The sequence below is a fragment of the Rhipicephalus microplus genome, chromosome 1 (genome assembly GCF_043290135.1).
Source record: "Rhipicephalus microplus isolate Deutch F79 chromosome 1, USDA_Rmic, whole genome shotgun sequence".
Lineage (NCBI taxonomy): Eukaryota > Metazoa > Arthropoda > Arachnida > Ixodida > Ixodidae > Rhipicephalus > Rhipicephalus microplus.
Window position 1 is genome coordinate 261426255 of NC_134700.1, and position 17050 is coordinate 261443304.

At 44.4% G+C, this 17050-nt stretch overlaps 1 protein-coding gene across 10 annotated transcripts in view; it reads right to left on the reverse strand.

Moving 5' to 3' along the window:
- LOC119186953 (uncharacterized) overlaps positions 1–17050 on the reverse strand; it is a 114852-nt gene that overhangs the window by 35151 nt on the left and 62651 nt on the right. For all 10 annotated transcript variants that reach the window (XM_075894060.1, XM_075894030.1, XM_075894050.1 and 7 more), the window contains 7 exons: positions 15453–15671; positions 7653–7762; positions 6780–6914; positions 5225–5308; positions 3751–3854; positions 2443–2562; positions 2263–2359 (listed from right to left, as the gene is read on the reverse strand). In XM_075894060.1, coding sequence (XP_075750175.1) covers positions 2263–2359; positions 2443–2562; positions 3751–3854; positions 5225–5308; positions 6780–6914; positions 7653–7762; positions 15453–15671 — 869 coding nt within the window. The remainder of the gene's footprint in view (positions 1–2262; positions 2360–2442; positions 2563–3750; positions 3855–5224; positions 5309–6779; positions 6915–7652; positions 7763–15452; positions 15672–17050) is intronic.

The following is a 17050-nucleotide window of genomic DNA, read 5'->3' on the forward strand; positions in this document are numbered from 1 at the left end:
AAGATACTTATTAACCCTTTCATAACCGTAAGAAAGAAAATTAGAAAAAATAACAAAAAGAAATTTTTCTTGCTCAATTTGTAGAACTTTTTTTAATCAAGCTGTACCATTCTTTCAATGCAATAAAGTTACTTTATGTACCTAATCGTGTTGAATAAAAGATTACCTCAAAGGTGGCTTCATTGCATGGCAATGAAAAGGAACATTAATAATAATAATAATAATTGCTGGTATTTTAACATCCATAAACCACCATATGATAATGAGTGATGCCATTATTAGATAATGTTTTTCTTTTTTTCTAACGCAATAAAATGAAATACAAGATACCAATGGCCCAACACAGACAAGTATGGCTGCCTAGCGTCAAGAAACACAAGTATGAGATAGTACAAGGTGGTTCCATGAGGGACAAATTTTCGTTGATGACGAGTATAGTCTTCACAAGTCATTTTGTTACAAAATCTCAAGATGACTATAGTCGTCAACAGTAGCGAATAGGTTAAAAATCAACGAAGCACTACAGCAAATGTGCTTCTCGCTTCATTTTCCAAGTTACTTCGTTACGTCGGCACAATCTCTGCGCCAAGCCAGCGAACTCCTTGCTCCTTAAATGCTGCATGTTCCTGGCTTGCTTATGTTTACCCGAAAATTCATTCAATCATGACCATTTGTAGGACCAGACACATATGACATTTTTCATGGAACTACAGAAAAGAAATATTCATTATGCCTTGCTGCATCTGCAAATAAAACTGGCACGCTGGATATTCTGAGCTACTTTGAACAATTTCATTTTTTGACTGTTGTATCTCTTAGTGTAGGACCTGGCCTATTGTATGAACTGTTACAAATGTTGACAGGGCTTGTTGCTGAGCTAGTTGCTTCATATTTAAGGGGAAAAACAGATACAGCGTAGTAGACAAATGTTACAAATGCCCATCAACTATTCCTACATGCACCAACACTGTGTAGTTTCTGCTATTATTACTCATCTTCGAGCTACAGTCAGAGACCGATAAATCGGACACCGATAATTCGGACAGCTGCCAGATCTGCATTCTGGACTATGTCCTGCAATCTGGACTGGACTAGGTCCTGCAATCAGGACTATGTTACGAGGAGGGCGCACCGGATCAGCAGCCATTATCTCCTCCGGTACAGACACTATACAAAGTATGGCCTCAGAGATAAAAAATGAAAGCAAACTGGTGATCTCTTAGGATTTATTTCAATTGCCTCCCACCTTTATATTATGGAATGCCAATCTTGGAGGCACTGCTCAACTGTGGGAGGTCATATCAATATCGCGACCTCCTATGTTCCGGTTCCGCTATCCCCACGCTGTTACAACGCTGTACTGCTATCGCCGCCATTCTGTCGCATGTGTCTGCGGTACTGCGTTTTGCTGAATTCTGCGTGCATTCGGTTTTGCGTTGGGACCTGCGTTATTTTGCGCTCTGCTGTCTCAAAAGATCTGAGTTAAATGTCAACAACGGTCCTTCACAGCCAGTGCCGAAGGCAACATTGACGGCGATGAAACACAGCAGACATACACAATGCTAACTATGGGCAAGAAAAACTGCCATCTATCTGCAAGTGCTCAGTGGTCGCCAGCAAGTCGAAGTTGCCCGAGAGTTCAACGTTTCCGGAGTTCAAGAACCCGACACTGCAACTGAAGAGCCGGACTTGCCGCCCAGCACAATGGGCTAAAGTGCAAAAGTTATTGACGACCTGCGAGGCTGCGGTGTGCCATTCCTGATGCAGTTACGTTTGAAGACTTCCCAAACGTGGACAGTTTTGTATCGTCGTGTGCCGAATTAAACGATGACGACATAAATGAGCTGGTTCTTCAACCGGCAAACAGTGAGTCTGACTCTAATGATGACGACGCACCGTGGGCTCCGGAGCCGTCACATGCGGACCTGTCTTGAGCCCTTGCAATTCTTTCGTTGTCCTACCTGTTGTCCTAAAGCGAGCATACCACACTGGTAGAAATACACACGGACTTATTGCATGTAAGCGGAAAGGTGTGCAGTGACGCATTGACAGATTTTTCTGGCCACCGGATCACTGAAGCCTCAATAATTTTTTTTCTGACGCATTTGTTTTTTCGGACATTATATAATTCGTACTTATGTGCATTCCCCGTGGAATCCGTATTATTGGTCATCGACTGTATTAAAACAAGTAAAAAGGTAAATTCTGAAGTTCCTTCAAGCTTCCCACACTGTGAGATCACTGTTTTGTGGCATTTCTCACCTTTTTTTGCTGTCCTGATGATGTCAGGTTCACATGCATTTTTCAAATCCCCAGCTGAACCGTCCGTTGCGTATTTACGTTGAGCCATTTCAACAGCCTACAGGAATAAATAATAAAAGACACAAATGTCTTATGCATTGAACGCACAGCGTTACCTGAGAAAGAGAATAATCAACGTACCTTATTGATGACAGCCACAACGAGAAGCTCCTCATAAGTGTCACAAACAACATCTTCATCATCACTGCCAGAAGCATCAGAACAGGCAGATGCATCTTTCGTTTTCAGGTTACGTTCCTCCTTGGAAGAAAAAGACTTACATGAGCTTTAAATGAGTGCAGATAAAAGACAAGCTTGTATGAATCAATTGACATCTTCGACTGAAGTGCACTGGCACCGTGACGGTGGAAACAAAGTTACGTCAAACACCGCTCGAGTTTCACGCCCCGCTACGGGCCAGACGAAACGTGTGAACCACAAGACTCAAATCCATGACATGCCATCTGCGAAAGACGCCATTGAGCAGACGACAATTCGCAGCGTCCCCTTTGTACTGGGAATAAAAGAGCAAACAACGGAAAACCAGACAATAAAAGACACTTGCGAGATGCTACGTGTCTATTGGGTGCACGTCTGTTCTCCAGGTGGTTGCGCTGCATCAGTTCTGTACCAACTCGACGAGGGTTACAGTAATTCTCGCATTGCCTTCGGTGTCCGGTGAAATCCTGGCAGCAAAGGTAGCCTTGTGCGAGTACGGCCGGACTATGTAAGCTCCCACACGTTCTTTCCGTCGCGTCCAGGCATGTTCTGTGGCAGCGCCAGCTGTAAATTACGCCTGAAATGATGGAACGTCATTGCGTTGACCGCGTCGTCTGCCAGCGCGTGCGGACTGATGGGATTGCACCACGCTCCACCATTGACCTATGCAGTGACAAGCCCTCGTGTCTTGGCCGGCCCAGCCGAACACGTGGCACCGCATGCGTGGTGCCCAGACGAACGTACCCCACCGCACCAGTGCACAAAAAACAGCGCCGGTGCTGCCAGTCGAAGATGCTAAATGTAATTCGCCAGTTTCTATGCCACCATAAGGATACTCCAAAGTTGCCACAACTTTATGAATGTAAGAAATTAAGAGGCTTTTAATTAGTGTGACTGACTAGTTAGGCATTCAAAAAAAAGGGATAAAAATGTAATTTTCATAGGCATTATAGCAAATAGGCATTTCAAAAGTATGAAGAGCAGTTCAGCTGAAAAGCAAGTGGAGCTCTGACACTAGGCTTAAATGCCCTAGCTAGTATTCCTGCTCAATCTGCTTGGGTTGTTCAATCCCCAACAACAAACGACATTCGATGACGCACAAATAGGAAGTCAATCAGGTGTCTAGTTTTTTGCCATCTTGTGTACACGTTTAGCATTTCTTTGCAATGGCTAATAAAAAGAGCTCCTTGTTACACACTGTACACGGGATAGGCACAGAATTCAGCCTACCTGCAAAGTTGGAAGAGCATCCACATAGTTAGTGAGACTAAATATCAGCTCTTTGAGCCTGGCATGTGTGCTAGTAGGTGTCAGGTCTCCTTCACACTGCTTTCCTGCAATCACATCGAAAGATAGCATCTCACTGCGCGAAAGTACACATGGACACTGCACACAACACAACACTTACGCTAAAATAATTGATTATGTATTAAGAGGTGTCTGAAGCCAAAGCGACTCCCCATAAAACAGTTTTGTTTTTTTTTTGGCTGCCATAAATTCATTGCACCCCTGTTATTCTAAACAGAGTTACCCTCGGTTCAGAATAACAGGGGTGCGGTGAATGGAGAAGGCTAGGCAATCTTCTGGTGTTTTATGAAAGGAACTGTACTAGTGTCCTCACACGAAATCACAAACTACAGTCCTTGCAAGCTATGAAATGAAAAAATGGAAGTCTGCACAGCAGTGTGTTTCATCTTGCTGAAATGAAATATGAGAACTTTACTGTTTTGCAACTATACTCTTTGAAAAATTCTTGCTGTAAAGTAACTTTAAAACATTTCTTAAAATATGCTTCGCAACAAGAGAAAAAAAAAAAGAGTTCACACACTTGTTTAGTTTCAGCTCTACACACTGAAACCTGTATTTCCGGTGTTACCACTGTCACCAGCATAGCACTGAATTCATAGAGGCCAAACTAAGGTTTACATAATTTACCCAAGCAGTCCTCTGTAGTAACAATGCCATGTATTAATAACTGCAGTAAATTCTAAAGTATCATCAGCATGAATACATATATGCCAACACAACAGAAAGAAGGAAATTGGAACACCTCTCACGTGGGATTTTATGAACATGTATTGTTACCTCGCTATATGCTATAACTAAATGTTCTGTCCCTCACCTACCATGCAGAGAACATTCAATGTGTCGTAAGTGCTTGCTCTTCCTGGCTGGACAATCTACACTCAAACTTTACACACAGCTGAAATATTGCATGAACCATACTGTGAATAAAGCCTCATTTTCAACTTCAACTTTACAGTTTCATCCACCATACAGCAAGTGCCCCAAGCTGGCGCTGCCTGAAGCAACGTTGGTTAAAAGCAAGTCGAACCAGTGCAATGGTGGCGGCAATAGAGAACACCGCATTTTCAATTTAGTGATGACACATGGGACCGCCGTTTGAAAGTTCCATTTGAATGAAATGTGAGAGAGGCATCTCATCAGATAGCGCACACCTCTAATTTAGTACAAATGGAACTGGGAAGGCATAGCACCGAGAAATGTGATTATCGACAGAACCTGACACAATATTACAGTTTCGCTGCAGATCAGCCAGGTACTATATGCGTAAACACCCAAACCAAAGCCTTACTGCAGCATGCAGCAGTCCTAGTTAGAAGTTGTAATTAAATGCTAAAACACATATAAAGAACAAACAAAAAGCTAAAGAAAATAGTATAAAAAAAGGCCCCATGCTTACCTTGCAATGCAATGAGAAGGGCTCTTGTGAATTGAGAAACACCCTCCAAGAGCTTTTCTTTGTGATCAGTGAAGGTCTTTTCATCTGCAAAAAAAAGCAAAAAATACACAACATATGATATAAATTATTATGTGTTCTTTTTTTTTACGGATATTTTTTTAGAAACTACAGAATTTACTAAAGTTGCAAGTGGCCCATATCAAATACATGGAATGAGGAAAATAATAAGGTTGGTTGCACTAGTTATGGTTTTATTTAATACATCATAGTCTGCAATTTAATCAGATGTATTCAGATCAAACAAATCTTCAGGATGACGTGATTTTTGAGATTGATTGATTGATTTATATAAAGGGTTTAACATCCCAAAACCATCACATCATTATGAGAGACGCCGTAGTGGAGGGCTCTAGAAATTTCGACCACCTAGGGTTCTTTAACGTGCACCCCAATCTGAGTTCACGGGCCTACAACATTTCCGCCTCCATCGGAAATGCAGCCACCGCAGCCGGGATTCGATCCCACAACCTGCGAGTCAGCAGCCGAGTACCTTAGCCACTAGACCACCACAAAGGGGCCAGACTTTTGAGAAATTTATTTTCTCAGTGTACAGGACATAAAACTAGAAAAGTTATTTTTCCACACATTAGCAAATTATCATTTGCCAATAAGAAAGCAGCCCTCCTTAAATGAGAAAGTGCTTGTCCCGTGAGAAAATGCGCAAAAAAAAAACACAGGCGACAACATTTCCTTGAGGTTTCTAGAACAAATCACTCTGACGTTTTTATGTTCGAACAGTATCTTTTTAATCTTTCTCAATTCCGAACATCAATTTCTAACATTGCACTTTAAAACAACATACAACATACCAAGTTTAAGAACATTTGATCAAGTTAGGCCAATACATAAAAATACATTAGAAACAATGTTACCACTCTTGTATACAGGTGCTAAAGTTTCCACTGATATTCAAAAATGAAACTTAGACCCTACTTTTCTTGTCTGGTAATCAACCTATGAATCTATGACAACTAAATAACCAATTCAGTTCTCAAAGATTAATACCGATGTACCTATGACAACTACATTAATAACCAATTGAGTTCTCAAAGAATAATTTATCAGTCTATACTGATTTAGTGTTTGACTTACAACATGTGAAGGAAAAATGACACATTTTTAGCAAATGTTTAATGGTGCACCTGAAAAACACGGGCATTATCAAAGTTAATTCCAATTTTGTATGACTGGCAAATTCACAAGCTACAATGCATGAACTGCAACATGTACCATAATTGAACTAAAGAGTTTAATTAGTCAATCTGTTAGTTGGATGTCCTGATTTCTTGACGTAGCGATTCAGTCAACAGATAAAAATTAGCGAATCTACCATAGGAGCTTGAAAATTTTTAAACACTGAACATAAGCCTAAAAGCATGCTCTATATATAAGAAAATCAGGTAGAACACAAACAAAATAGTACAATACACATGCACACCAATGCACGCACGCACACACACACTAATATCTCATGGTAGTTTGGAAAGAGACTCACAAAGAGGGTGCCTGTAGAGACGACTCACAGAGGCAGAATCTAGCGATTCGCCCAGGAGGCTCTCAATTACAGATTCCACATGCTGTTGAACATCGGATTCCTCTTGCTCTGTAGCTTCTAAATCAGATGCCTTATCTGCAGGGGGCATCAAATAAAAGAACACCAGTGCAAGAGTTTGAATCAACTAATGATAAAACATCATGAACTACACTTTCAAATCTGAAATTCAATGAGTTTCCATCATGGAATGCTTGATTGCCTGGAGGCAAGCAGAAACTTTCAATGATAAAATGTACATGAAAAACAAAGCACATATTGTGATCGTGAAACTGTTTAGACACTAGAAATAAATGTGCACTTGCTTATGTATGGCATAAATTATTGAAAACTCGAGAAGTAGAGTAGACTTTCAGTAAATGGAAATCTCTAAGCATAATTGCAACTTAAATAACACGACTGACCCTAATGAGAATAACTTCATATTTGAGTTCTACATGCCTACTCATCTCTCGGTAAAAAGAACTCCGTCTAAATGAAACACCCATTTCCCGATCACTTAGGTTTCGTTTAACGAGCCTACTGTAGATGAAAACAGATTGAAGAAAAGTAGGGCAGCAAGAGACATTTATTGATATTCTTTTAATGCAAGTCAAAGTGAAGCCCACCCTTTTACCTCATTTTGTGCTGCCAGCTGCACAGGAAGTACCATGTCTTTTTGAAAAATGCAAGATCTCATGGCACAAACATTGAATAAGAGTCCTTAAAAAAGCCATGCCAATATGATCAATCCTCAAAATGGCAATTAACATGCTAGCACCAAAGCACATAAACTGGGAAAAGACTGCCTTGCAATACTGAAAATTATAAACTTGCCTGTTTTCTTTGGGCCATACAGGGACAGGAGAACCTTGGTACTTCCAAAATGGTTAAATTTGACCTTTACGTTTTCGTAAAACCACTCGCAGGACTGTGCACGCAGGCTCCTGCAGGAGACGAAGTCATCTTTCATTTCCAAATGCTCATTTCACAATTCTCAAAGTAGAAACTTGGCAAAACACCCCAGTAAGGCCACAGGTCATGCTACTGTGACTGATGGAACAAGGCAAATCATATGGCGGTTTCATAATAATGCCACTGCAATGATTCATCATGCATAACAGTCAGCCATACTGTTCCAACGGCTCAAAGCAAACAGCTTCAAGACCTTTTGCAGCAGCTGCGCAGTCAAAGTGTACAGCAACCTGTCACGGAGTGTTTAATTCTATCTTCAAGGATGGCTCGTGCCTTTTTTGACAACACATAGAAGAGGTGGCTGTAAGTCGTAAAGCACCCTACATTGTCAAGTATAAAACTGCAACACGAGGCCTATACCTAAATACTCTAAAAAGCAAGCACCACGTGTAGCCATTGAATTTCCAGAATGTATATTAATGTTCTGAGCATCCAAGGAATGGTGGCATAACAACTGTCGGAATTGATGAGGGAGGGGACAATCAGCAGTGGCTAGCTCTTGTGCTACAGAAGAAGCCGCCAAGAGAAAGCCTTCTAATAAATTAGAAGCGAGAGCAACTATGCGAAGTGGCTCCTGCAGCAACACAGCAATTTTCATGCTACAGAACGTAACTTACCTAAACACTGCAATTTTCAAGTGTACAATACAAAGGGCATCGCTCATATCTGATTCGGTGACCAGGAGCTACAATTATTCGTTCTAAGCTAGTACATTTACCTTGTAATGCAATCAGCTTTTTGGTCCTATTATTACTTGATTTTTCTCGTAGTTTTGTTGCTCTTTAGCCCTGTATCCGCTTTCCTACTTACATATTCTTGGACCACCTTTGGGTGCTGCAGATGTCCCAACATAAATAAGCAAAAGCAGCAATTTTTCCAAGTTCAGGATTTTATTTTAGAGCCTTTGTGTTGCACACAGGCAAAGAAATGTTTAGGAGATGGTACACTTAATTGAAATATTTCATTCAATTGATTGATAATCAATTGATCGATGTTACGGGGAAGATTTATTCACCGAGAGCTGGTCTTGCTAACGACTTAAAGAGCGCACAGTCATGCAGGCCAACGGGGGAAGCTCGAGAGTCCAACCCACAACAACCACGTTGTCGTCTTCTTCATTTGGGTGCCGATTCAGCTGTGCCGGGGCGACAGTTCCATGCACGTATCATCACCCCGGCCCGTAAGGCACCGTCTTGGTGCCTGTTAAATGAGCGAGTCGGCGTTGTAGGACTTGAAACGAGAAACGTGGACTACTTCCGTTCTGGGTGCAGCAGCTGATGAGTTTGTGGTAGCGGCAATCTCGTAGGTCACAGGTGTGACCTGACGAATGACTCGGTAGGGCCCAGCGTATCGCGATAGTAGTTTCTCGCAGAGGCCAACACGTCGAGATGGGAGCCACAAGAGAACAAGAGATCCCGCAGAAAAAACGGCATCTCTATGTCAACAGTTATAAAGGGACTTCTGTGCTGTCTGCGACGACGATAACCGAGCGTGCGCTACCGCACGTACCATGAGGGCACGGGTGATCGCATCCTGAGCGTACGAAGTGGAGGATGGGTGGTCTGATGAAAGCAGTGTGTCGAAGGGCAGTAAAGGATGACGTTCGAAGAGTAGATAAAAAGGGGAGTAGCTTGTTGTTTCATGACGCGACGAGTTATAGGGGAACGTTACGAACGGAAGAGTTATGTCCCAATCAGTGCGGTCAAGGGATACGTACATAGAAAGCATGTCTGTCAATGTGCGGTTTAGGCGCTCCGTAAGGCTGTTAGTCTGAGGGTGGTAAGATGTGGTGAAGTTGTGACAGGAAGCACAAGATCCGAGTAGATCATCAACCACACGAGATAGAAAGTAGCGACCACGGTCTGTGAGCAGGTGAGACGGAGCGCCATGCTGGAGAATAATGTCGTACAGCAGGAAGTCGGCAATGTTGGTTGCGCAGCTAGTTGGTAGCGCTCGAGTGATTGCATACCGAGTGGCATAGTCTGTGGCCACTGCAATTCATTCTGTGGCCACTGCAATCCATTTATTTCCAGTTGTAGAAGTAGGAAAGGGACCTAGCAAGTCCAACCCCACTCGATAAAATGGCTCGGCTGGAACTTCAATAGGTTGAAGAAGACCGGCAGGGGGAGTCGTAGGCTTCCTTTGGCGCTGGCAGAGGTCGCAAGATGCGACGTAACGGCGAACAGAGCGGTACAGACCCTTCCAGAATACTCGTCTTCGAATGCGGTCGTAAGTTCTGGAGACTCCTAGATGTCAAGAAGTTGGAGCGTCGTGAAATTGTCGCAGAACATCCTTTCGCAGGTGATGCGGTTCGACGAGTAAAGTTCCACGCCGTCGAGGTCTAAGTTGCGGCAGTACAAAATGTTGTCTTGAAGCAGGTATCTGCTAAAAGAAGGGTCATCATAACGCGATTGAAGGCGGTCAATGATGGTGAGCAGCGATGGATCTCGGCACTGTTCGTCGGCCACGTTCAGAAAGTCAGTGATGGCTAAAACGCAGGCATTGGATTCCAAATCAGTGGAGCTAGGTGGATCAACGGGGTGCCGGGATAAGCAGTCAGCATCGCTGTGCAGCTTTCCAGTTTTGTAAACAACTGAGAATGTGTACTCCTGTAATCGAAGTGCCCATCGGCCGAGTCTTCCTGTACGGTCCTTAAGCGTCGACAGCCAGCAAAGCGCATGATGGTCCGTGATGACTGCAAACGGACGTTCGTATAAGTACGGATGGAATTTCGCAATAGCCCAAACGAGGGCTAAGCGTTCCAACTCAGTGATGGAATAATTTTGTTCTGCTTGCCACAAAAGGTGGCTAGCGTGGGCTATCACACGGTTGGTGCCATTCTGTATCTGAGAGAGTATAGCACCAATGCCATGGCCGCTTGCATCGGTGCGAAGCTCTGTTCGAGCCGCTGGATCAAAATGAGCCAACACAGGTGGTGATGTGAGGGCGGTAATTAGCGGCGCGAAGAAATGTTCTTGGTTCCTTACCCAAGAAAAGGCCACATTCTTTTTGAGGAGATCCGTGAGGGGCCTAGCAAAATTCGCGAAGTTGAAGACAAAGCGGCGGAAGTATGAGCAGAGCCCGATAAAACTGCAAACTTCTTGTGTGGAACGCGGAACCGGGAATTCTCGGACTGCACGGACTTTGTCAGGGTCGGTTTGAACACCAGTGGCGTCAACAAGGTGGCCGAGTAGTTTAATCTGCCGGCGTCCAAATGAGCATTTCGACGAATTCAGTTGGAGACCAGCGCAACGAAAAACGTCAAGAATTGCCGAGAGACGAGACAGGAGGCTTTCGAAGGAGGGCGAGAAAACGATTACATCATCCAGATAGCAAAGGCAGGTCGACCATTTGAAACCGTGAAGAAGAGAGTCCATAATACGTTCAAAAGTAGCCGGGGCATTGCACAACCCAAAAGGCATGACCTTGAATTGGTAAAGGCCGTCGTGTGTGATGAATGCTGTCTTCTCGCGGTCGCAGTCGTCGATCGAAATTTGCCAGTATCCGGATCAAAGGTCAAGGGACGAGAAATAGTTGGCCCCGTGGAGGCAGTCGAGCGCATCATCGATCCAGGGTAAAGAATAAACATCCTTCTTGGTGATCCGATTCAGGTGGCGATAGTCGACGCAAAAGCGCCAGGTGTTATCCTTCTTTTTACCCAGACCACAGGGGATACCCAAGGACTCGATGAAGGCTCAATGATGTCCTTACTCAGCATTTTCTCGACCTCCGTCTGTATAACTTGGCGCTCAGCATGTGACACGTGATAAGGGCGTTTGTGGAGTGGACTGGCGTCGCCGGTGTTGATGCGGTGGGTTACGGCACTTGTGCGGCTCAGGGGACGGTCATCGACGTCAAAGATATCCAGGTAAGAAAATAGAACACCCCGGAGCGCCGCAACTTGGGAAGGTAAGAGGTCGCTGGATATCATTTTGTCGAGGAACGCCTTATATTGCGACGTGGTGGCAAGTTTCGCCATGGTCTTAGTATCAGGGGTAAAAGAACAAATCGAACGTTCATCAAGGATGGAAAGATCGGCTAAAGTGATGCCTTGGGGAAGAACTTGGGTCGACGTAGAGAAGTTCAGAACTGGAAGTAGCACCATGTTGTTAGCAACAACCACTATAGTATGTGGTAGTGTGATGTGGTGCGTAAGGATCAAATCGATGAGGGGAGCCACCAGATAGTCACCATCAGGAACGGACGGGAAGGGCGACAGAGGAATGTACATAGCAGCCTGGGGCCGCAGCCATAGAGACTCCACGGATCGTAGCCGAGTGCGACTTGGAGGAGTAAAATCGGAGCACAAAGGCAATTCGAGCCGTGAGATACCGGTAGAACAATCAATGAGGGCGGAGTGGGCGGTTAAGAAGTCAATTCCAAGGATGACGTCGTGTGGGCAAGCATCGAGGACTGCAAAGAGAACGGAAATGTGGTGGCCAGCAACAGTAATGCAGGCATTGCACATACCAAGCACCGATGTTCGACTTCCGTTGGCAACTCGAACAGTAGAGAATATAGCCGGTGTGAGAACCTTTTTCAGGCGAGATCGAAGTGTGGAACTCATAACAGTTACTTGGGCACCAGTGTCAATTAGAGCAATAACGGCGTGGCCATCAACGAACACCCAAAGTAAATTGCGTCTTGAATTTGTAGCCGGTTGAGGGTTTTCGTTCCAAGTCGTCAACACAGCGCCACCTCCAGGAGATGCACTTGTCAGTTTCCCGGGGAATGGCCAGAATAAGTTGGTGACGGAGAGCGGCGGCGTTGAGGGGAGCGTGACGGCCGACCCTGAGGTGAGGGCGAGCGGCTAGACCAGTTTCTTTGGGCGGCGACGTCAGCGTAGGACGGTTCGGAGCGTGGAGATGAACGGCGAGCTGAAGGGTCCTGAATATGGTCATCTGGAAAACCGGGTTGCGAATAGTGTCCACGGTCCTGACGGCGGTCGACATTAGGAAAGCTTGGCCGGAAATACCACCTGTTGAGGCAATGGCGGGAGATGTGCCCAACTCGAGAGCAAGAAAAGCAGATGAGTCTATCATCGTGCGTGTGCCACTCAGATGGATTTCAGTAGCGTGGTGGAAACCGAGGAGTCGAAGCTACCGCAGCGACAAGTGGAGCAGAGTGGTGGTCAGCGTTGTGGACGGGAGTGCTCATGGGCTGCGGCATAAGTCTGGCGGGCAGGGAACCTGGACGCCCAGGTTAGCAAACTCCTGACGTACGACGGCTTGAATAAGCGAGACTGTTGCCCAGTTGTCTTGCGTAGGGGGCTGATAAGAAGCAGGTGCCATGGCTTCCAGCTCCTGGCGAACAATCCTTGTGATAGTGGCAGGAGGCACAAGTGAACGGGGTGCTGCAGAATCCTTGCAAGACCAAGTCGCAGCAGTGTTTGGTAGTCTCGCGATGTGGTGGGTTATTCGCCTGCTTTTAGCTTGTTCAAATCGTCGGCATTCAGATACGATGGAGTCGACAGTGGTGCAGTTCTTGCACATTAGTATGTTGAAAGCATCATCAGCAATGCCTTTCAACACATTGCTGATCTTGTCCGCCTCGGACATGTTTTTTTCAGTCTTCCGGCACAGTGCCAGTACGTCTTGGAAGTACGTGACGTGCGACTCCTGCGATGATTGAACACGCGACGCGAGTTCCTGCCTGGCTGCCATCTGACGAGCAACTGACCGACCAAACAAATCGCGAAGCTTTTGCTTGCATGTGTCCCAGCTGGTTGATTCCTCTTCATGCATCTCATACCAGGCGCGTGCCGTACCTTGTAGGTAGAATAGAATATTTGCCAGCATAAGCGTTTCATCCCACCTGTAGTGCTTGCTGACGCGCTCGAATAATGCGAGCCATTCTTCGACGTCCGTGCTGTTCGTCCCGGAAAACGTGCCAAGGTCAAGAAGATGGGGGGAATCGCAGGTGATGGAGCCGGCGCAGATGGCGAAGCCTGAGTGCCAGTTTCAGGCATCGCGGCTGGACAAAGCTGGCGTCCACTGCAGAGTTCCAGAACCGGGTTGTGTGAAAACCCCGCACCTTCCACCAAAACATGTTACGCGGAAGATTTATTCACTGAGAGCTGGTCTTGCTAACGGTTTAAAGAGCGCACAGTCATGCAGGCCAACGGGAGAAGCTCGAGAGTCCAACCCACAACAACCACGTTGTCGTCTTATTCATTTGGGTGCCGATTCAGCTGTGTCGGGGCGACAGTTCCATACACGTATCAATATTTTGCAGTAAAATTCCCATCAACACTACAATTTACTCAACTTTATGTGCGAGCTAAGAAGTAAAAAGGTGTAAAGATAATATAAAGAACTGTCTCATAATTAAATCATGACGCCCAAAAAACACGAAGCCTGTATTGAAATAATGCCACGATTGGTCGAATCATAGCAATTTTTTTTTGTACCTGATTTTTTTTAGAACATTTCGTGAAGTTCAAAAGGTGCTCTCGTGCCCAAAAAATTTTTGCCACTGATTATTTTAGGATAGTACTGTAGAGCCATTGTCTATATGTGTGTAACTTTCTCAGATTTTTTAAGGAAAACTGACTTTTGTCGAGTGCCACGATTGGGACATTTGGAGCAAGAACACCCTAATATATGAGAAAATCCGAAATGAAAAGTTTCATCATGCACCAAAACTCAACCAGCATAATGTCATGAATTGCAAAGTGTTTTTCATGTTTTTGTCACAATGGCTCAATAAAATTTGGTGAAAGCTGACAGTTTGAATCTTTGGCCCCCAAAAGTCGACGTCTTTCATTAAGACCTGTTAGGCCATGGAAGATGACGTCAAAAAGTGATGTCACAGCAGCTTATGCAGGAAGTTCAATGTGGCGTTGCCACGTGCACATTCATTTTATGCATTTTCTCTCTTACCGAGAGTCTTTTTGCAGCAAGGAATGTGCTTTCATTCTTGTGAAAAGGTACTTCAGTTATACAGAAAAAGACATTTTTCTCTTTAAAGTCCCTCTTAAAGGAACCCTGCAACGCTTTTTTGACATGGACAGAATACGCGAGCCAAACATTATAGCGCAATACACAACCTAGAATTTACAATTACTTCTCCAAATAAGCTAGAAGTCGATCTCTCTTTTCGTAACAATTGATGCCATAAAATCAAATCACCGCGTCATAAACCCAATGTCCACAGTCATTGGCTGATTCGAGCGTCGTAAGTTGCAGAGCTAGCGTGGCTGCCATGAAACGCCCCCACGTATGCCATCTCGTGAATCACACTGAAAGTAAGTAGCACATTACAAGAAAAAAAAAGGAAGTGCTGAAGGTCATAATGCATGCTGACCAAGGGATGCATCTTCTTTCCCCGTAGTCATTCATTCCCCACCCTGTGTAGCTGTCAGCGTGCTCGCAAGGACAAACGAAGAAAAAGCACTTTGTGGCAAGTGTGGGAGCAAGTCTGGGACAGCTCCCTGTAACTACGGTCGTGCTTGACCAATTCCACAAATTTTTGTGGCAGTCAGTTGATGGAAAAAAAAAGCTTTTTCAATGAAGCCATCTGACGATAATTTTTAAAAGCATTGCAGTGCGCTTTAAGCTATTCCAATTCAATTTTTTATATATAGCTTATTCCTGTAATTTTTTATTTAATTTTTTTTTTCTCTTGTCTTGGTAAGACACGTGTGAAGACAGAAGTGCTTACCTCTGCTGTTCACAGAGGCGGCAGTACCATCCCCGGTCTCGAGAGTCATACGTGGCGCAGTCCCGACACACAAAGAGGCCGCACTCCCGACACACCAGTTTTCGATTGAAGAGAAGATTGAACGTTGAACTGCAGTGGGAGCAGCTCTTGCCTGCGTCCTTACAGACCTCTCTGTGGGCAGAGCCCCGTACGTGGCCTTGCAACTCTTCCTCAAGGCGTCTGCAGAAAGACAGTATAGAGTCCACGCTTAAAAACCTCACAAGACAAAAGTTCTACGCAACTAAATGGAGGCTACAGGTGATCCAACATTGGTCCCACTAAGAGATTCATGGAGCCTATGCTTTGATAACAATCACCGTGTGGAAACGTTGGCTCCGGCAGCTTCCATTGTTCAAACCCTCTTGATCACACCGTCACATAAGCTGCATATGCAGATCAAGTTTGCACTATTCGAAATTAAGTATTGATCTTTTTTTTTCAATCTTTGTTGCTAGTTCTATCCAACCACATCAATTTAAATAGAAAATTCTCGATAACTATCCTGTCTGTTGATATTTCATATTTAGACACACCCCCTAGCATCCAACTAGCCCAACTCAGTGTCAAGCTCTGATTACATTACAGCCTGCAGGATCATGCACTTCATACGGCAGAACGTACAGAAGTATACCAGACTAAATGTTGTGAATAAGGCATTTGCTTAGCTTTTTGGGCATAGCAAGAAAACTGCACACAATATTTGTGAAGTCTCGAGCAAATTTCAGGCAGTCCAACAGATCTTCCCCAGTGTTTAGAAACATTGTTGCGCACTTTGCTGCTTCAATGTTGCATTGCACAGATTCCCATATGTAAGCTTTAAGGAACAATAACATATATCAGCTTACAAAAAAATTAATGAAATCTCAGTTTCTTATGCCAATCCCATATCAGTGATCATTGTCCTCTTCAGGGCCCTGATGCACAAAGTTAGCATGGTTTAGTCACTGAAGACATAACACAAATGCCTGGATACCATTGAATGTAGCTGTCACCAAACGCATGCACCACACCAAAGGCATGGAGACACATCTGTAGATGCAACAAAGGCACGTGTTTTATAAGAGTCACGGCCAACAGCAACTACACCATAAGATAAGATCAGCACTAGGCCCTTCATCAGGAAAAATGATAAGAAGACAAAGGACAGCCCAGATAAGCAAAACAAATGCTTCACAAACTGACTGACAGAAGCAATCTGTCGCACCACCAGACCAAAAAAGAAAAAAACATGAATCTTGTGAACTTTTGCATGTTGAGAACTGCGCTGTGATCTACAAGAATGCAAATTATCTTTGCTACTGAATATACCAGCTGCACGTTGTGCTGTTTGGTGAGAAAAGAAACAAAAAAGCCTTACTTTTTCACTGCGAATTTTTCCATGGCCGATTGCTAATCATTCAAAAAAATATAATCAACCGTACCCAAACCACGTCACTGCCGTAACAGCTGGCCAGACAGGCTTGTTTCTAACAAGCTGTCACTGTCTTTGGCTTTTCATTGCGACCTCCCTTTCACCCCTCTCTTTTGCCTCTGGGTTGCCACTTGCTAGCTTCTGACAG